Source organism: Desmodus rotundus, chromosome 4, assembly GCF_022682495.2.
Source record: "Desmodus rotundus isolate HL8 chromosome 4, HLdesRot8A.1, whole genome shotgun sequence".
Taxonomy (NCBI): domain Eukaryota; kingdom Metazoa; phylum Chordata; class Mammalia; order Chiroptera; family Phyllostomidae; genus Desmodus; species Desmodus rotundus.
The window spans coordinates 126,398,030-126,415,248 of record NC_071390.1 but is presented as its reverse complement, the minus strand read 5'-3'; the positions used below and the strand labels follow the sequence as shown (position 1 = coordinate 126,415,248).

Below are 17,219 nucleotides of genomic sequence, written 5' to 3'. Positions count from 1 at the left end.
ACATTAACTTACAACTTAAAAAGTGTATAGTTAGAAATATGAAATATTTTATTAATCTCAGTATTATTTTTATTATGAATAACAGAAATTTGACATTTCTGCTAAACTATTATAGAAATTTGACATTTCTGCTAAACTATTATTAATTTTGTAAAACAATAGGTTCTTTGTGTCTGAAGTTAAAAAAATAGTCTTTACATAATCAGTAAAGATTTCATTCAGAAATTGTATTCTCTTCTTTTTTCCTTGTGTTTTATTGTTTATGCTATTGCAGTTGTCCCCATTCCCCCCGCCCCCTACCTCCATCTGCCCATCTCTTCCCAGCCTCCGCACCCTGAAGGCCATCCCCTGTCTGTGGGTCATGCACACCTGTTCTTTGGCTAATCCCTTTACCTTCTCTCATTCAGTCCCCCCACCGCTCTTTCCTCCGACAGCGTCAGTCTGCTCCATGAGTCTATGCCTGTTTCTGCTAAAGTTTTTTGAAATGGTCATTATTGCTGAATTCACTTACTCAAAGGAAATAAAAAAAGAAAAACCAAAACCAAACTTAAATCTCTTCAAGTATTTTCTTCATTGTTTTGCACTCACATATCATACTTCAGTAATGAAACACTTTTTTTGGTCACTATTTACTTAACTAATTTTTCTCCCAAAGAAGAAAAGTAGCTAAGTAGAGTAATAACTGACTATTTATGTTTATAAAGTTTCAGCTTCAAATGCAACTGCTTTTCCAATCTTTAAGTCACCATATTAAAAACATGATATTTGCCACATAACTGATGGCAAAGTACTATTTTAACAATGTGATTTTAAGAGAAAAACCACTGTGTCTATAGTCACAGAGTTGAGCTTCACTCAGTCGTCAAACTCTGGCCACATTACTGAACCTATCTGAGGCCTATTTAAAAAATTTTTAAATTAAGTGGTTCATTTATTTGATGAAAATGTTACATCCCAATACATGAAGAATAAAAATAGCAAACCCAATTAATAAGTTTATCTCCATCATGTAAAACAGCCACAATCTCAAGTAAAATATGATACATTTAGATATTTATAAATTCTTCCTTTTATAATAAAAGATAAATTAAATGGGAACATTTGGTTAATTGAAAAAAAGTCAAGCCCAATGATTTCTTGCACAATTTAGTACAATAGATATGTCTGCTACTGAAAAAATTTTCATTTTTATAGATGCAAAACTAAAATATTGATTTATGTCTAAAAGGTTCAGTCCAGAGTTATGTGCTATTCCAGAGTACAAGCTATTTTTCTCAATTAGCAATAATTGCACCTTGGATAAACCTCATTGGCTATGATGCTGCCACTGCGCAAAGCTAAGCTATTTTTCTTATTATCATAATTACTGACATTATTAACATTTTACTAATAAAAGTGGATAAAACCTGTAGACTGATGACTTAAAGCATTTACATTTTTTTAAAAAATGTCTAACATTTCCTTTTAAATGCATTGTCTATGAGAACTCCATGGGAAACAGAGTTGGAGATCTCATAATAACTACACTAGTTAAAAACTAGATTTAATCAAAGTTGAAAGAAAATTGGTTTAAGTCTTCAAAATTTTAAAAATGATATCGTAATATGGGATCCTCCTTCTGTTTGTCCAGAAACATCAGCCTTACCTCAGCTTCTGAAGCTGGAAAAGTAGAAATGATTCATGCCTTTTAAAGGATTCCCCTCCCTGCCTTCCAACCTCTACTCCTTTATCCTACTTTTCACCTGTTGTTAAGCAAAATATTATTATTTTTTAGCATTTGCTTCTGAGCTAATTCAGCTGTATCCTGAAGCAAACAAGGTGTGGTATAATCTTCAAAAGTTAACTTTTGTTCTTTTCATTTTCCTTAGAAATATCATGGCTAATTATCAGAAAAAGTGAAGGCCTATTACTTAACATTTTACTAACTTGACATTTTATTAACAAAGCAATAATTAGTGAAATGACTACAAACTCTAGGTTAATGAACATTTCCATAATTAAGACTGGTATTTACATTTGCCTTGCTAGTGTACATGAATGTTGTAGAGCATAAGGTGCAGAAAGCATTTGAAGATGGTAGTTTCTTTCATGTGCACTTTTAGCTTTTTAAGACAAAGTGCTTCATTCTTGAATGTTAGTTTTTAGAGATTATAAAATGAGTTAAATTTAAACATTAGTAGTTGGAATGCAGCTTCAAACGTTGCATTCTTTCCTGACTTTTTGAGACATAAAAATTAAAAAAAAGATGACTAATGAACCATTTTGACACCCCTTAATAACATCCTATATTGTTATCAGTGGACCAATAATAATTCTTTAAATAGATTATAAAAGAAGGTATGTTTTGAACCACATAATTACCTCACTCAGGTGAAATGTTCTAGTCATTGAACAATACAAAATGTGAGCATTGTAGTAGTTTGACATTTGCTTTGATGTCAGTTAAGTTTTACTTTTCTTGTAAATGTTGGTTATCACCAGAAAGATGGGAAAGCATTATGTACTTACACGTAGAAGTTCTACTGGTGGGTAATTGGATTTGTGATGCTTTTCTTTCACATTAACTGTTAACCATGGTGTATGTTGGCATTAATTTCCCTGGTGATGAATCGAAGGTCAGATGAGGATGTCTAGATTTTTTATCCTAAAGGTGCATTAGACGGCCCTGGACACAGTGTCTGCTTGGTTATTTGTTTTCCAATTTGACCATATCTTTTTTAAACCATTTTTTTAGGAGAACAACCTAAAATCTAGATAAAGATACAGACCTATATCTGTGTGCTTTTACATACAAAGTAATTTTGTACATGAAGCTTATTGTTTAATTAGCTCATAATTAAGCTTAAAGCTTAATTAGTTCATAGTTTTAAGAGCCAGCATTTTAACCCAAATTTGTTTATTTTCACAGTTTTCCAATGTATCAGGATATTTTAGAGTGTGTTAACTTCTGTTATGAGAATTTCTGATTATTATAGTGAGTACAACAGACTGTCTTAGGCAGTTTTGTGTCCCTATCAGCTAGATTTTCTGGCATAAATTTAGGTGATAAATAATACTTTTGACCAAGTGAATGTATATGAGCTTCCTTTCCTTTTTTTACTTGTTGTAAATTATATCTGATCCAAAATTCTATAGAATGAGAGAAAATGGAAGAATTTCAACTCGTAAGAGGCTTGTTTTCCTTAAAGAGAAGCGGCAAACGTGGCTGGGAACAATGACAAAATGAGATGATACTTGAACTTACAAATTTCTGCATAAAATTTTTATGTCAAGGAGTCTGTGTAGCTCAGCTTGTGTTTATTTTAGTATAAATATAATACACTGATGAGTATTAGAATATATTGATAATTATTATTGGTTCCTGCTACAGTTTCTTGTTCCTCTCCCCCTTGTTTTTTCTACTTTCCCAATTCAACTTTTACTTTTTCATCAAAATAACCTTTCTGCAACAATTAATATATTTACCACTTTCCTAAAACGTTGGATGCCTACCATTGTCTACACTAGCATTTTGCAAACCATGTTACACAAGCATAGTACCTAGAATTCCTGGAGCTACATGAACACTTCATATACCTATTCTCATTTAAAGGTTCCTGAAAATTTATCACATTTTATCAATGCATTTTACCATGAAATTCTTTTTTGCTCCTGCAAAAAAAAAAAAAATCACCCGAAACAAATAAACAACACAGAAACAATAAAATGTGTTAGTTCCAGTGAAACTAGCTTAGGAAATATGAACTGTCAGTTATGTGGAATTTTAACCGTAAATCGCTACACGTGGTGTGACGGTAAATTTTTTGTGTTAACTTGGCTAGGTTATGGTACCTGGTTGTGTAGTTAAACACTAGTTTAGGTGTTGCTGTGAAGGCATTTTATAGATAGGACTAACATTTATAATCAGTTGACTTTAAGTAAAGCAGATTACTTTTCATAATAGGGATAGACCTCATCTAATCAGCTGAAGGCCTTAAGAGCAAAGACTGAAGTTTCCTAAAAAAAGAGGATTTCTGCCTTGAGACTGAAACATAGAAACACTGTCTAATTTACAGTTTACTGACTTTCCCTGTGGATTTTGGATTCAAGAAAACAATATTAACCCTTACCTAAATTTCCAGTATACCAACCTGTGTTAATGGATTTTGAACTTGCTCATCTCCACAAGTACATGATCCAATTTCTTAAAAAAAATCTCTATCATCTATCTATCTATTATCATCATCTATCTATCTATTATCATCTATCTATATCATTGTTCTCCCTCCCACTCCCTGGAGAATCGTGACTAATACACATAGTCTTGCACGTGTAATCATTTTTGCTTTCCGTAAGGTTTTAATGTCAGTCACAATTACATATATCTGTTACCATTATCACTCAGATGCATTGTGCTCTAAGCTTACTTCAACATTATTGAGCACAGCAAGTATCCTCATGCTCTGGGTCTTTGCCCCTGCCCTTCCCTCTGTTTGAAACCAGTTATCCTCTTGTCCTGGTAAATTCATATTTACCTCTAAGTATCCGGTATACCATTCTTTCTCTGAGAGCATTCATAGCCTGATAAATAAAGTCATTATTCACTATTTCATTTAACTCATTAATTTTTACTCATTTAACATGTTTATTGAACATCCATTGTGTTCAAAGCTCTCAGAATTGAGCAGTGGACAAAGGGGATATGATCCCTTCCTTTAGAATGGACACTCATATTTTATTTCTGTTGTTTTGTGGTTATTAATAGTGTCCTCTTTCAGTCTCAAGAATGTTCTGGTTTTGATGATAAATTATGTGATCTTAGTCACCCAAACATAAACTCTAGTAGGGAAGATAAATATTAAACACATGTTATGGCTTAAATTTGTCTTTTTCTTCATCCTCAAATATGCTGGAATCCTAACCTCAGAGACTGAGAATGTGACCTTATTCAGACATGAGGTCTTTGCAGATGTACCCAAGTTAAGAAGTCATACTGGACTATGGGGCCTAATCAAGTGACTGGTATCCTTACAATTGAGAGAACTTTCCACACAGAGGCACACAAAGAGAACATTATGTGATGAGGGAGGCAGAGATTGTGGTGAATGTCAAGGATTGCCAGCAACCAGTAGAAGGTAGAAAGAAACAAGGAAAGATCCTCTCCTCAAACCTTCAGAGATTACATGGTCCAGCTGACACCTTAATTTCAGACTTATATGCTTCAGAACTGTAGGAGAATAAATTTCTATTATTTTAAGGCATCTAGTTTGTAGTAATTGTTGACACAGTCCTAGGAAATTAATATAATAGACAATTTTTTATAATTATGGGTGTTACATAAAGCAAGATATTGTTTACCATAGGGCATTGTGATGGGACAGACAATAGAGGAGACTACATGGTTGGAGGAAGTGACATTTGGGAGCATGACTCAGGGAGAACATAGCATGTTTAATGATTCTGGGAGAAGACATAGCTTGATACTTTAAGGAAATCCAAAGAAGACTTATATAGTTGGGATTGAAGAGCAAGAAAATAAAAGACCAATAGCATGTCATGACACTTTTTAGATAAGCAGTGTCCAAGTTGTGGAGAATCTCACAAATATCATGACGATTTTGAGCTTTATTTTAAAGTGGGTGCAGTCACTGAGCATTTTGTGTGGAGACAGGAGTAGCATGATCAATTTTTGTTATAAAATGTCACTCCTGCTTGATAAAACGTGGCATCAAGAAGGGGAAGTGAGAATGGAGGCAAGAGGATTTCTGAGGGCCCATAGGTAAAAACTTGGTTTTCTTTGGGTGTAGAGAATAAGAGAGTGAGAGAGAGCTGTGAACAAAAAATCTGTCGCTGTGCAGATGGTATCTTTTGCTATGGTGGAGAATATTAGAAAAGGAGAAAGTTGAGGGAAGAGAAATGCCAATATCATTTGAAACTTCTGTTGTTTTTGAGGTATATGTGAGAAATCCTAAAGAACAAACAAGTGGTGTGTGAAAATAGACTGCAGACTCAAAATTTAATTCATGTATTATTTATTAATGAATTAATGTACAATAGGTAGAAGAATTAAGCAATGCCTATATACTACACATTATCTTTGTGGTCAGCGTCCTTTTGTCTTAAAACTTCTCTCTCTCTCTCTCTCTCAGTCTTGCTCTCACCCTCTCTCTCATATTGCCATCAGGAACGCCTTATGATAAAAGGGTTTTTTTGTGTTTTTTTTTAGATTTTATTTATTTTAGAGGAGAAGGGAGGGAGAAAGAAAGGGAGAGCAATATCAATGTGTGGTTGCCTCTTGCATGCCCCTTACTGGGGGACCTGGCCTGCAACCCAGGCATGTGCCCTGACTGGGAATCCAACTGGCGACCCTTTGGTCCGCAGGTCAGTGCTCAATCCACTGAGCCACACCATCCAGGGCTGATAAGAGAGTTTTATGTCACAGGGTAGGAGTAGCTGTGGGTAAGGAATACAGTGTGGGCTGAGAACATCTCACTAGGTACTATTAGGACAGATGGAAATTTTGATGGAGGTATCTGTGACAGAGGGAACTGTGGATAGGATTTTCTTGTGATTCAGGAGCCATTTCTAGCTTCAGGGCTTTGGGCATGTTGTGTCCCTAACTCTCCCCACTTTTCAATCTTTAGCTTAAATCTCACTTTCTGAGAGATAACTTACCTGCCATGTATATTGCAATTATTTTCCCTCAGTTATCATTTACTCTTAAATTTTACATTAATTTTTTTGTACAAAATTTCAACTGTTCATAATATCAAATCTATTAATATTTTTGGTAGTTTCTAGTATGCTTAGATTTTTCTACCCCATTTAGATAAATATACATGTTTTCCTGTAAGTTTTTATATGATTTATTTTTAAGCCTCTGATTCATGTAAATTTTTTTAAGAGTATGGTTTTAAATAGTACTCTAGCTTGATTTTTTTCTCCAAATACTTGATCATTAAAGCAAGAGCAATTAACCACCATATTCCATGATTTTGAAGTCTACTTTACCATACTCTACATTTTTGTTAAAATGTTTCTGTGTTTTAATATGGTACCACAGTTATTCTGGTTTATAGTCTACCTAATGGTGTAAATCTCCATTCCTCCCAACTACTCCCATGTGACATTTACTATTCAGCTAGTGTTTTTTCTTTTTTGATATACAATAAAATTATTAGTCTCTATAGAATAATTCTATTCCTGGTGTCCAGAGCTAAGTTATTCTTTAAACAACCAGTACATTTTCATTTTACTTACATCCCTCCTAATTTGAGAATTTCTGTACTAGAATATCAAACACACCTACACACAGTAAATCAGTTGCTGTCAAGATTTATTGAAGAAAAGTCAGCAAAGTGTAACAGACAGATTTCAAAAGTCTGTGACAGAAAAGGATGAAGATACATGTCCTTGAATTGTTAACCAAAACCTAGGAAGAGTGCCATACCAGTATTTAAGACCTGGAAAATAATTGACAAAAATTCAGAAAAGAAATTTAAAAAAGGGAAATTGATTCATACATTTACATACAATATTGTTTTTGACCAAATGTACATATTTGTAAAATATCATTTTGCCTTAGTTTGCATACGACATATCCTAGAAACCTGCAATATTTATGTTTCTTATGTGTGGTTATAAAACAATTACTGAAGAGCCTAATTCTCATATGAGTAAGGATTGTAGTTATATTTTTTTAATAGATGAGAATTATTGGTTACATACTAATGAAAAGCTGTTTATAATAGGAACTTTATATCTTTTAATACTAGAGTAATTTTTTGAGATGTTATTAATTTGATTCTTTTCATCTCTTTAACTCACAGTAAATTATGCAATTGAGGATTAACTAAAATGACACAAATTGTTCATGTAGCAGAAAGTGAGCTTTCCTTATTGCTCTCTCTTCCTATCCCCGAAGGCTGGGATTAAAGATTTTATATTAAAACAATGATTGGAAAACTCTGTTAAACTTTGTGAGGCTAGGGGAACTCTTGTGCAGTGCAGGTTTGTAAGTGTCCTCAAACATGCTCTGTTGCATGACCGCTATTCCTAGCATCTGCGTTTGCTAAGTCCAATACTTGCCTTAAATGCCCACATTCTTCTTTTCATTAACCTTTTTTTCTTGCTGGACAAAATTCTTAGATATTAAAACTAGCTGTCTAGTCTATTGAACAATTCTATGTGGCATCTTCTTGTTGCTTTCAAATCAGGAACTCATCTGGTTCTTCTTTCAGGAGTTTAAAAACACCCATTTCAGTTGTAAAAGTGTCTTAATTTTGGCTTGGGGTATCTAGATCAGGGGTAGTTTTGGAAAATGTCTCAGTAGCCTTAGTTACCAATTCCACTTTAATATTTTCAGGCAAATCTTCTTTTGTTGTAGGAGATGAATCTTCCATGAGGTTCATATTTACTGATTTAGGAATAACAAAGTCATACCTGGATTCAACAGCAGTAAGCAAAACAGGATAGTTCTCTGCTTCATTGGCAAAATCTTTCTCCATCCAAACATTGACTTCATCCATAGACTCATCACTAGTTAGCAGAATATCTTCTGCATTATCTTCGTCTCTTTTGACAGTGCTAGTAAGTTCAAACACAGTGATGAGCTTTTCCTCATCCGAGTCAGTTAGTTTAGACACAGCATGGGGGTCATCTTTTGGAAGAAGTAAGTCAACTTCAGTTATTTTCTCTTCTGTAAGGGCAGTTATGTCTGAAATAGTGTTGATGTTTTCTTCAGCACTGAGAGAAACTTCAGTCTCAGGAATAGAGGAGTCAGTGATGTGGACAGCCTCATCAATAGTGATGTCGGATTTAACTGAGGAACTATAATTATTAAGGTTAAGTCCACCCTTCTTAGCTGAAAGGACGAGGGTGTCAGTAACTCTGGCTGTGCTTGTCTTTAGTGAGCCAGAGACTTCAGAAGTTATTGACACATCTTTATCTCCTGGGTCAGTTATATCCAAGAGAATATCTTCTTTTGCCATGTTAGTAGAAAAATCTATTAAAGAAACAGAAGTGACTGGAGATGAAAAATCACCGATTTTCACCGCAATGAAATTTTCAGTAATAGAGTCATTAGCCATGGAGTGTGGGGCACCTGTCAGAGTGGTAACTTCTTTTTCCAGATGGGTTGATGACTTAATGTGGGACTCCACATTATCTTCTGAATTCAGTCTTTTCTTTTGAGGTGAAAGCTTGCTGCCAATAGTTGTTGAAAAATCACTTTCTAGCATATAGTCACTTATGGAGGTAATGTGGTCTCCTTCTGAAGTAATAGTTGTTTCCGATCTAGGAATAGTGTTGTCAGTCTCAAAGAGAATGGTTGCTTCAGGTGTTGTTTTACTGCTTTCTTTTGGAGGTTGAGAATACATTTTTGGCAAGCCATCTTCAGCCATGAGACAAAGTGGCACCATGCACACTCACAGGTCTTTCTCTGGGCCCAGTGGTGTCTCTTGGCAGGAGAGTGGTATTCATTACAGTGACTGAGGCACTGGTCATCATAGTGATTGTTACATCAGCCACAGGGCCAATGGCACTGGCTTCCCTTGGAGGTTGTTTCTATGCTCTGACGGGGCATCTGGTATTGATATTAGATAAGAAGACAACAGAGTCTTCTCTGATTATGGAACCACCATTCACAGCCCAATATTTTAATAACAGGGGACTTGTTATGAACATGGGAACAGTTCTCAGGTTAGAAGGGGTGTGCCTTCTGATAAGGAGCTAGTGTCACTGGAAACAGACATAGAAGAGTCTGCCAGGCACAATATTTATGGGTTTAGCATCAAATGGGGAAAACTGTAGGAGACAAGATTATCAGCATCAGCTTCAAGTTGACTTTATTTTGAGTAAGTAACAGGGTCTTATTAAGGTAAAACATCTTCTCTTGTGATTCATATACTTAACTGTCTAAAAAATTAATTACATTTTTGTCAGTGAAGGGAGCTGCAAAAGTAATTAGGTAATGAGATTTCAGTTCTCTTATTAAGAGAGGAAATTCTCACTTTTCTGGTAGGGCTAATAAAAAATAAGTTACTGGCCTATTAAGGTCTTTGCAGTTTTGTTCTTCATTGTACTCCTTATTCTTTCTTGAACTACAGTGAGAATGTCAGGTTTTGTAGTTTTAATTTCTTTAGGAATGTTTTTATGTACAGTGTTATTTCAACCCCCAAAGAGTTTTCAAGCAGGGAGTTGGCATTATCTGTCAAAAATCACCCAGAAACAGATCAGGCTGTGGAACAAGAGCCTTAGCCTTGGGTGTTATATCCTCAGTTTCAGAGGGAGGATTTTCCCTAATGATGGCAGTCATCATCCTTTTGTTTAACTATCCCTCTCCAGGTCTAGGTAATTGCTTAAAGGAGACTGTAGCCTAGTGTTAATTTTTTTCCAATATCATCAGCAGAGAGGGTTTTCAGACTTGGACACAGCTAAGTTTGAAAAATGACAGCAGTGTGAGCTGGAGTAGTCATTTCCATCTCAAAGGCAAAGGCTTATTTTTCTTAGCTATGGACTCAGCTTCAAAATGGAGTGTCTTCTCTTAGTTATTGGCCACATATAGCTATATTAGCACTCTCTGTAGAAATATCAGATAGATTTTAAGACAGATTTGTTACTTTAAAGATATGGGCAGCTTCTCTAGAAGTGTTTTTCCTTCAAAGGGATGTTACTACTGAGGGCTCCAGTGTTTTTACTGATGTAGGGAGTGCTGTCAGCATCAGAAACAGGGAAGGACGTCTCAAGTTAGTGATAGGCACAGGTCCTTTATTTCTAGATAGAATACCACCAGTTCCAGTGACAGCGAAGAAAATAGCAAAGTAAAGGCATTATCTGGGTCGACTAACTTAATGGCAGGTTTTTTAACTCCTACTTTTTCACAATATTTAGTGTTTGTAAAGTTTGATTCAGGATAAGACATGATAGAAGAAGACTTGGTGTTCTTTTAGGAGGACTATTTTTCTGTGTACAAAAGGGCGAGAAAAGATGCAGGTGTTAGTTTTATAGCTGCTGGAAGTTATCCCAGACTACTTGGTATTTATGTTGAATGGAGTTAGAATACGGAACAAAATATTCATTTTTTGAGCATTTTTTGGTTAGAAATGTCAGTTGAAATGACAATACCTTCAGAGATACTAGTTTGTCAAATAGTATTTAATTTCATAGATTATTTTGGTTATCATACCAACTCTGCCTGTATTAATAGAGCTGTGAAGTGGAATCACATTGATTATAGCAAAATAGGCTTTTCTCTCCAATGGGGAATATTATTAACAGTATCTATGTTATGTATTTATGAATGTATGTATGTATGTATTTCTAACAGTTCAAGCTCTAAGACCTTTTATTTTTATTTATTTTTTAAATTAAATTTATTGGGGTGACATTGGTTAATAAGATCATATAGGTTTCAAGTTTACATTTCTACAATATGAGATACGTGTATGCCCTCCACCCATGTTTTTTAAATCATTGATATCAAAAAGGACACTTAGATTGAGTGTGTGTCATTTGTCAAAGAGCAGGAAGCATATGGTGAAAATCCTGATGGGACTGCTGGAGTTTCAGCAATAGTCAAGATGGAACAGGAGTCATCTGCCCGAGGTAGTGCGGTACACTTCCCCTTGACCAATAGGTCATTGCCATCAAAGGTATTATCTGACTTAAGGACAGATGATCACATTCTATAGATAAGTTTCATTTTATTTGAATAGTAGTTTCTTCCATTGTTAACTACCATTTTAAAAGAATCAATGGACACCAAGTAGTGTCTTCTATAGACACTAGAATTCTTCTTTTAGAAAGAGTTTAGCTTTGGCCAGGTGTCTCACTTGGTTGGAGCATCATCCTGTACAACAAAATGTGTTTTCAGTCTCTGGTCAGGGCACATACCTAGGTTTTGGTCAGAGTGTGAATGGGAGGCAACCGATCCGTGTTTCTCTCACATTGATCTCTCTCCCTCTCTCTCTCTCTCTCTCCCTCTCTCCCCCTCTTCCATTCTCTCTAAAATCAATAAACATATCCTCAGGTGAGGATTAAAAACGATTCTATGTAGCTTTGGATTTTGTATATTTATTTGAAAAAACAGAGTTATTAATCTTCATTGAAGTGATTATAATCATCACTGGAATGTGTTGCTGAGGAAGTTTCCGGTTCAATATCTTCATTCACAAAAAAATTCCCACCTTTAGAAATAACAAAGGAAGTTAGAGAAGCAATTATGTTGTGAGATTTGGTTCTATCCACATCCACATTTTTGCCCTCTTCCTTTTCATTTATCAGGATCTTGGGTACATGAGTAAGGAAATTGCAATTGAAGAATGTGTTGGCCTTTGGGGTGAGTATTTTTTGATTTCAGGAAAGATGGCATTTATAGCAGGGTCAGTCATGACCCTCATGTCAGCTTTGTTGTTGGTAGGCTCCTCAGGGGCATCCTTTGAAGTAATTGTTTCTGTCTGTGACTGAGAAATACCAGCCCTAAAGAATGTTTACTTCAACCTCCATGTTAACATGTGGTACAATATAAATTTCTGGAAACCTAGGTAATATATTTTTTCTACCTCAACAATGGATTCATGTGTAACAGTTGTACTTTCTGAAGTTTGAAATTCAGGATCTGTTGCTCTGAGATTGGCTACATTAAATTCCAACTGGGAATTTCCTTCTACTATGGAAATTATTTCCATGTCAGATGAAGATATTTTTATCAGTGTGAATAGTGGTAGTTACTTCTGGGAGAAAATTTGAGTGTTCAGCCATAAAGTGGCTTAATAGATCCATTTGGGAGGGAATCCATGGGTATGTGAAAGGTTGAATAAGCTGCTACAGGACATTGTCATGATTCTTATTGATTGATTATCGGCAATGCTATTTCTATTCATAAGATAAGGCTTCAGGACAACATCTTTTGGAGAGTTTGTTTTTACCTGAATAACATTTTCTATTATCATACTTACATCTATAAGGTGGTCCATTTCAAATTCAGTACCTATGTCTTAACTGCAGAAGCTTTTGTTATTTCCTTTGTGTAGCACAAATTTGGTTTACTATATTCATTGAGAAAAACAGTAGAAAACTTTGTGGTTCTTTTTGGGGGTTCTAAATTTTGATTACAAGAGGCATTAATATTTTAAAAAATTAGTTCTTGGTGACAACTGCAGCAGGTGTTTTAGGTTTGACATTGGCCATATTGTCCAGAGATCCAGTGGAATCAGCTGGGAAAACACTACAGACTAAGGCAGAGAGCCTTTGGGGCCATTTGACTTTTAGTATTTTGCCCTTGAGACACCTTCATTGAAGTAAGGTGAGTCTATAGACACAGGCTTTGATGCTGCTAATATTAACACTTCTGGGTAATATGGGTTTGTACTTTTTATAGGTCTGAGCTGCAGTTTCTTTACTAGGAGAATTAGAAGTTAGGATGAGAGCTTGAAGTAGTTCCATAGATATAAGGCTTAGAGACAAGGCTCTCTTATGATGGAAGGCTGTAATGGCCAATGTTATTTTTGTTCTTAGTGGAGATAGTGGGAACATTTGGCATATCGTCAGGCATCTTTTTCAAAGGACAAAAGAAAGAGCTATGTTGATTGCACTTTTTGTGTTTTCATTCTCATTGGTGATGTCATCACCGGAAAGCTGAGCTAAACAAAAATTACTGAAGCTATACATGTTTCATCTTCAATCAAATCAGATATACTAGATATGGTAGTGTCTACTCTCCTGGGTGTAAATGTATTATAAATGGCAGCTGATGCATTTTTTTCCTGAGGAAATTAGCACTGTTTTTAAAGCATGATTAGTAGCATTAGTTGTGAATGACCTGCTGTCAATGATGGGTTTTGTGTTTTCAAAAAGGGGGTACTCAATGAGTTTATTTCCCAAGTCAAGGCCATCAGGGAGAATCACACTGCCATCATCACCATTTATGGTGCTTTTTCCCCACAGATGTTTTGTCAGATAAACTAAAAGGAAAATTCTTATTTGCATCATCCAGGGAGTGAGTCGTGGGTCTGTGAGCAATGGCATCAGTGTCAGAGTTCTTGTTTTCCTGTCTTGGAATCACAGTTTGGCAATTTTCTTTAGCTTTAAGCTCTGATGGTGCTGTTTTAGATAGACGGCCTGAAGCAGAAATTGTGGCATATGATGCATGAAACACATGTCTTTGAGGCATATATGCATATAATCATTTTTATTTTATTTTATTTTTTGATCTTGAGAGTACATTTATTAAAGCTGTGGATAGTGAAATAAGGAAGAGCTTAGGATAGAAGAAGAAACAGCAGAGAGCCTAGGCAAGGCTCCTTTGGCTCACTAAAAAGCCAGAGAAAAGGGGGCTTGAAGACAGGTTCAGGGAATAAACCAGGGATGAACTACCACTGCTCACTTCTCCCCTGGTTGCAAGTCTTGTGGGGACCCTTAGAGCTAAGGGAGGACACATCTGGGGAGGAATGGTGTGGACATGCCCTGGAGATAGCCCACTATACTCATTTTTAAAGGGAATTATTTCTTCTGTTCTCTAATTCAAAGCCATGTTTATCTGAGACCTATTCAGAACCACTGTCATCAGACATAACAATTATAGGGTCCACATATATTGGAGTGGTTTTACCTGCAGAATTATCATCCACCCTTTCTGAAATGCCTTCTGTAAAATAATTGACTTCATCATATTCATCAGCTGTCTCTCTCTCTGTTAGATCTTTGTGCTCACATATATTCCCTTTAAAAGTACTTTCCCTGTCTCCATCAGAGGTAATGCTGGGTGAAAGGATAATTTCTTCAGATAGAATAATTATTTCCTCAGGTGGAATATTATTATCAATCTCTTTTGTGTTATCTTTTCCCATAATAGTTACAGGAACAAGTTCAGAATATTTTGAAGTTCCCATGGATTTTGTAAAATCAGGAGGAGGAAAAATTGTCCTCCATTGTAGACCATATAAACCAGTTGGACTGCTTGTGATGGACCCTTCTGTATTAGTGACTTCCTCAGGAGAGGCAGGCCTAGAAGTTTTTGGAAGAGTTGATGTGGAATCAGCTAAGAAGATTTCTGCTGAATTTGGAGGTCTTAATTCCAATTTAGCAGCTGGATCTTGATTGAAAATATTAGTTATTTTTCTTGTCTTGTGGATATTATTTTGAGAGCCTTTTCTAGGGGAAAAGGCTTTTATCATTGTTCTTTGAGATTTGGAATACATTTTGTCAGTCTTAGTTTTATAATTGTCAGTAGTATCTCTATTCGTAAGAAAAAATGAATCAACTTCATCTGTGGTACTTTCTGAAAAAGTCAATCCATTTGGAGGAATATTCCAGGTCAATGGATGGAAATGAATGTCAGCTTGAGTTATTATTTGTCTCTCCAGAACATCACCATATTCAGTTGCCCTCTCTGACACTTCTGGCATGGTTATCAAAGATTCAGACAAAGAGTTATCTGTCATTAGACCAGAGGTTTCAGAATTTTCAGTTAAGGAATTAGGAATAAGCATGGCAGATGTCAATAGAGATAAGAATTGTCTAGATTTAACATTATCTTCTCCAGGTAACATAAAATCACCACCTTCATAACTACCTTCAGTGGAAAGAGCAATGGAATCAGCCATAGTGTTGGCTGCCTGATTCATAAATAAGGAAAAGATTGAAGCTATGTTGTTTTCTTTTTCAGCACTTTCACTGATAAAGAGATCATCAGGAATGACATTGAACTCAGCCAAAGGAATAATGTTCTGTGAATGGAGCATATTTGCCACATTTGGCTTATGTTTCATCGCATCAAATCTGGCTGATAGGGTGATTTTTGCTTCATCTGTGACAGCATTATTATAAAAAGCAGATGTGATACCTCTCCTGTTGAATTGGTCTTCGTATTCTATGGGACTGGTCATCACAGCAGGATCAATGGGATCAGTTGTGAATATACTGTCCTTTCCCATTCTTGTTATTAATTCTGGGTCTGGAATAAACGGGTACTTCATTCTTTTGTTTTTAGGAATAATAGTGACAATATTATCTCCTGTTAGGTAACTATTTTCCATAACTGTTTCATCTAGAAACTCAGGTAAAAAAATCCAACTTGAATCAGTTAGAGGATAAATCTTGGATTGAGGAGTCTTAATACTAAAATTGATAGTAGAACTTGTGAGAAGAGTGGCATCAGTGTCAGAATTACGATTTTCTTTGGGGATTAAGCTTAGGTGTTTTTTGGTGGTTTGGATATCAATTGGAGATCCTTGCAATAAACGTTCCAAGATTGCAGCGCTGGCATAGGGTTCATGAGACTCAAAGACATTGGAGTCAGTGAGTGTGATCTTTCTTATAAGAGGAACATTTTCTTCCTTTATTAGTTCAAAAACATAGTTACCTTCCACATCATCAAGGGCATTGTCAACAGGCATAATAGTTATTATATCCTCATTGTTTGAAATATTTTCACCTGCCAAAAGGGTGTTATATGCCTCTTCTGAAATATTTTCTACAAAAGGAATTTCTTCAGTGGGTATATCTTCCTTTATAAAAGTATTATATCCAACTTTATTGTTATTAATAGTATTAATAGTGTTTTTCATGTCTTTTGTTGAAATAATGATAGTAGGTAAAATAGTGACTTTGTCAGATGGAGTATTTCTTTCTCCAGTTCGAATAATATTATCAGTCTTTGTTGTAGTATCTTTTTTCATTTTGGTAACTGGATCAAGTTCAAAATACTTAGATGAACTCCTGAAGGTTGTGAAATCAGAAGGAAGAAGAGTTGATTTCCATGGTGGTAGACCATATGTCCCAGTGGGAGTGTTTGCATCGATTCCTTCTCCTCTAGTGACTTCAAGAGAAGAGCTTTGATCATTATACCTAGATGCTTTGGGAAGACTTAATGTGGACTCAACTGAAAATATTTCTTCTAAATTAAGAGGTGCTTGAGGTTCAGTAAATGTAGCACCAAATTCAACAGTGAAAGAATTATCTTTCAATGAACTTGAATCCTTTGGGAAAAAAATGCCTGCTTCAGAAATATGAACTTCTTCCACATTACTGTCACTCTTGGACAGCGTACTAGGTTTGGTTACTGAGGGCAGTATTTTCTCTGTAACTGAACTGAGAATAGTTGCATTTGTCATGTGGCTTAAGTCAAATTTAGTAGCTAGATCTTGATCTGAAAAATAAGCAATTTTTCTTTCTTCATAAACCTTGTGTTGAGAGACTTTTGTAGGAAAAAAGGCTTTTATGATTGTTTCCCGAAGTTCAGA

At 35.4% G+C, this 17,219-nt stretch overlaps 1 protein-coding gene and 1 non-coding gene across 2 annotated transcripts; both read right to left on the bottom strand.

Annotated features, from left to right (window-relative positions):
* Positions 1 to 1,205: 1,205 nt before the first annotated feature.
* Positions 1,206 to 1,339, bottom strand: LOC112296451 (U4 spliceosomal RNA). Its single transcript, XR_002973899.1, has one exon. It is a non-coding gene; the product is annotated as a U4 spliceosomal RNA (small nuclear RNA).
* Positions 1,340 to 8,255: 6,916 nt separating this feature from the next.
* Positions 8,256 to 9,380, bottom strand: CABS1 (calcium binding protein, spermatid associated 1). Its single transcript, XM_024579021.2, has one exon. It carries the CDS (start codon positions 9,378 to 9,380, stop codon positions 8,256 to 8,258), a length of 1,125 nt encoding a protein of 374 aa, XP_024434789.2.
* Positions 9,381 to 17,219: the final 7,839 nt, after the last annotated feature.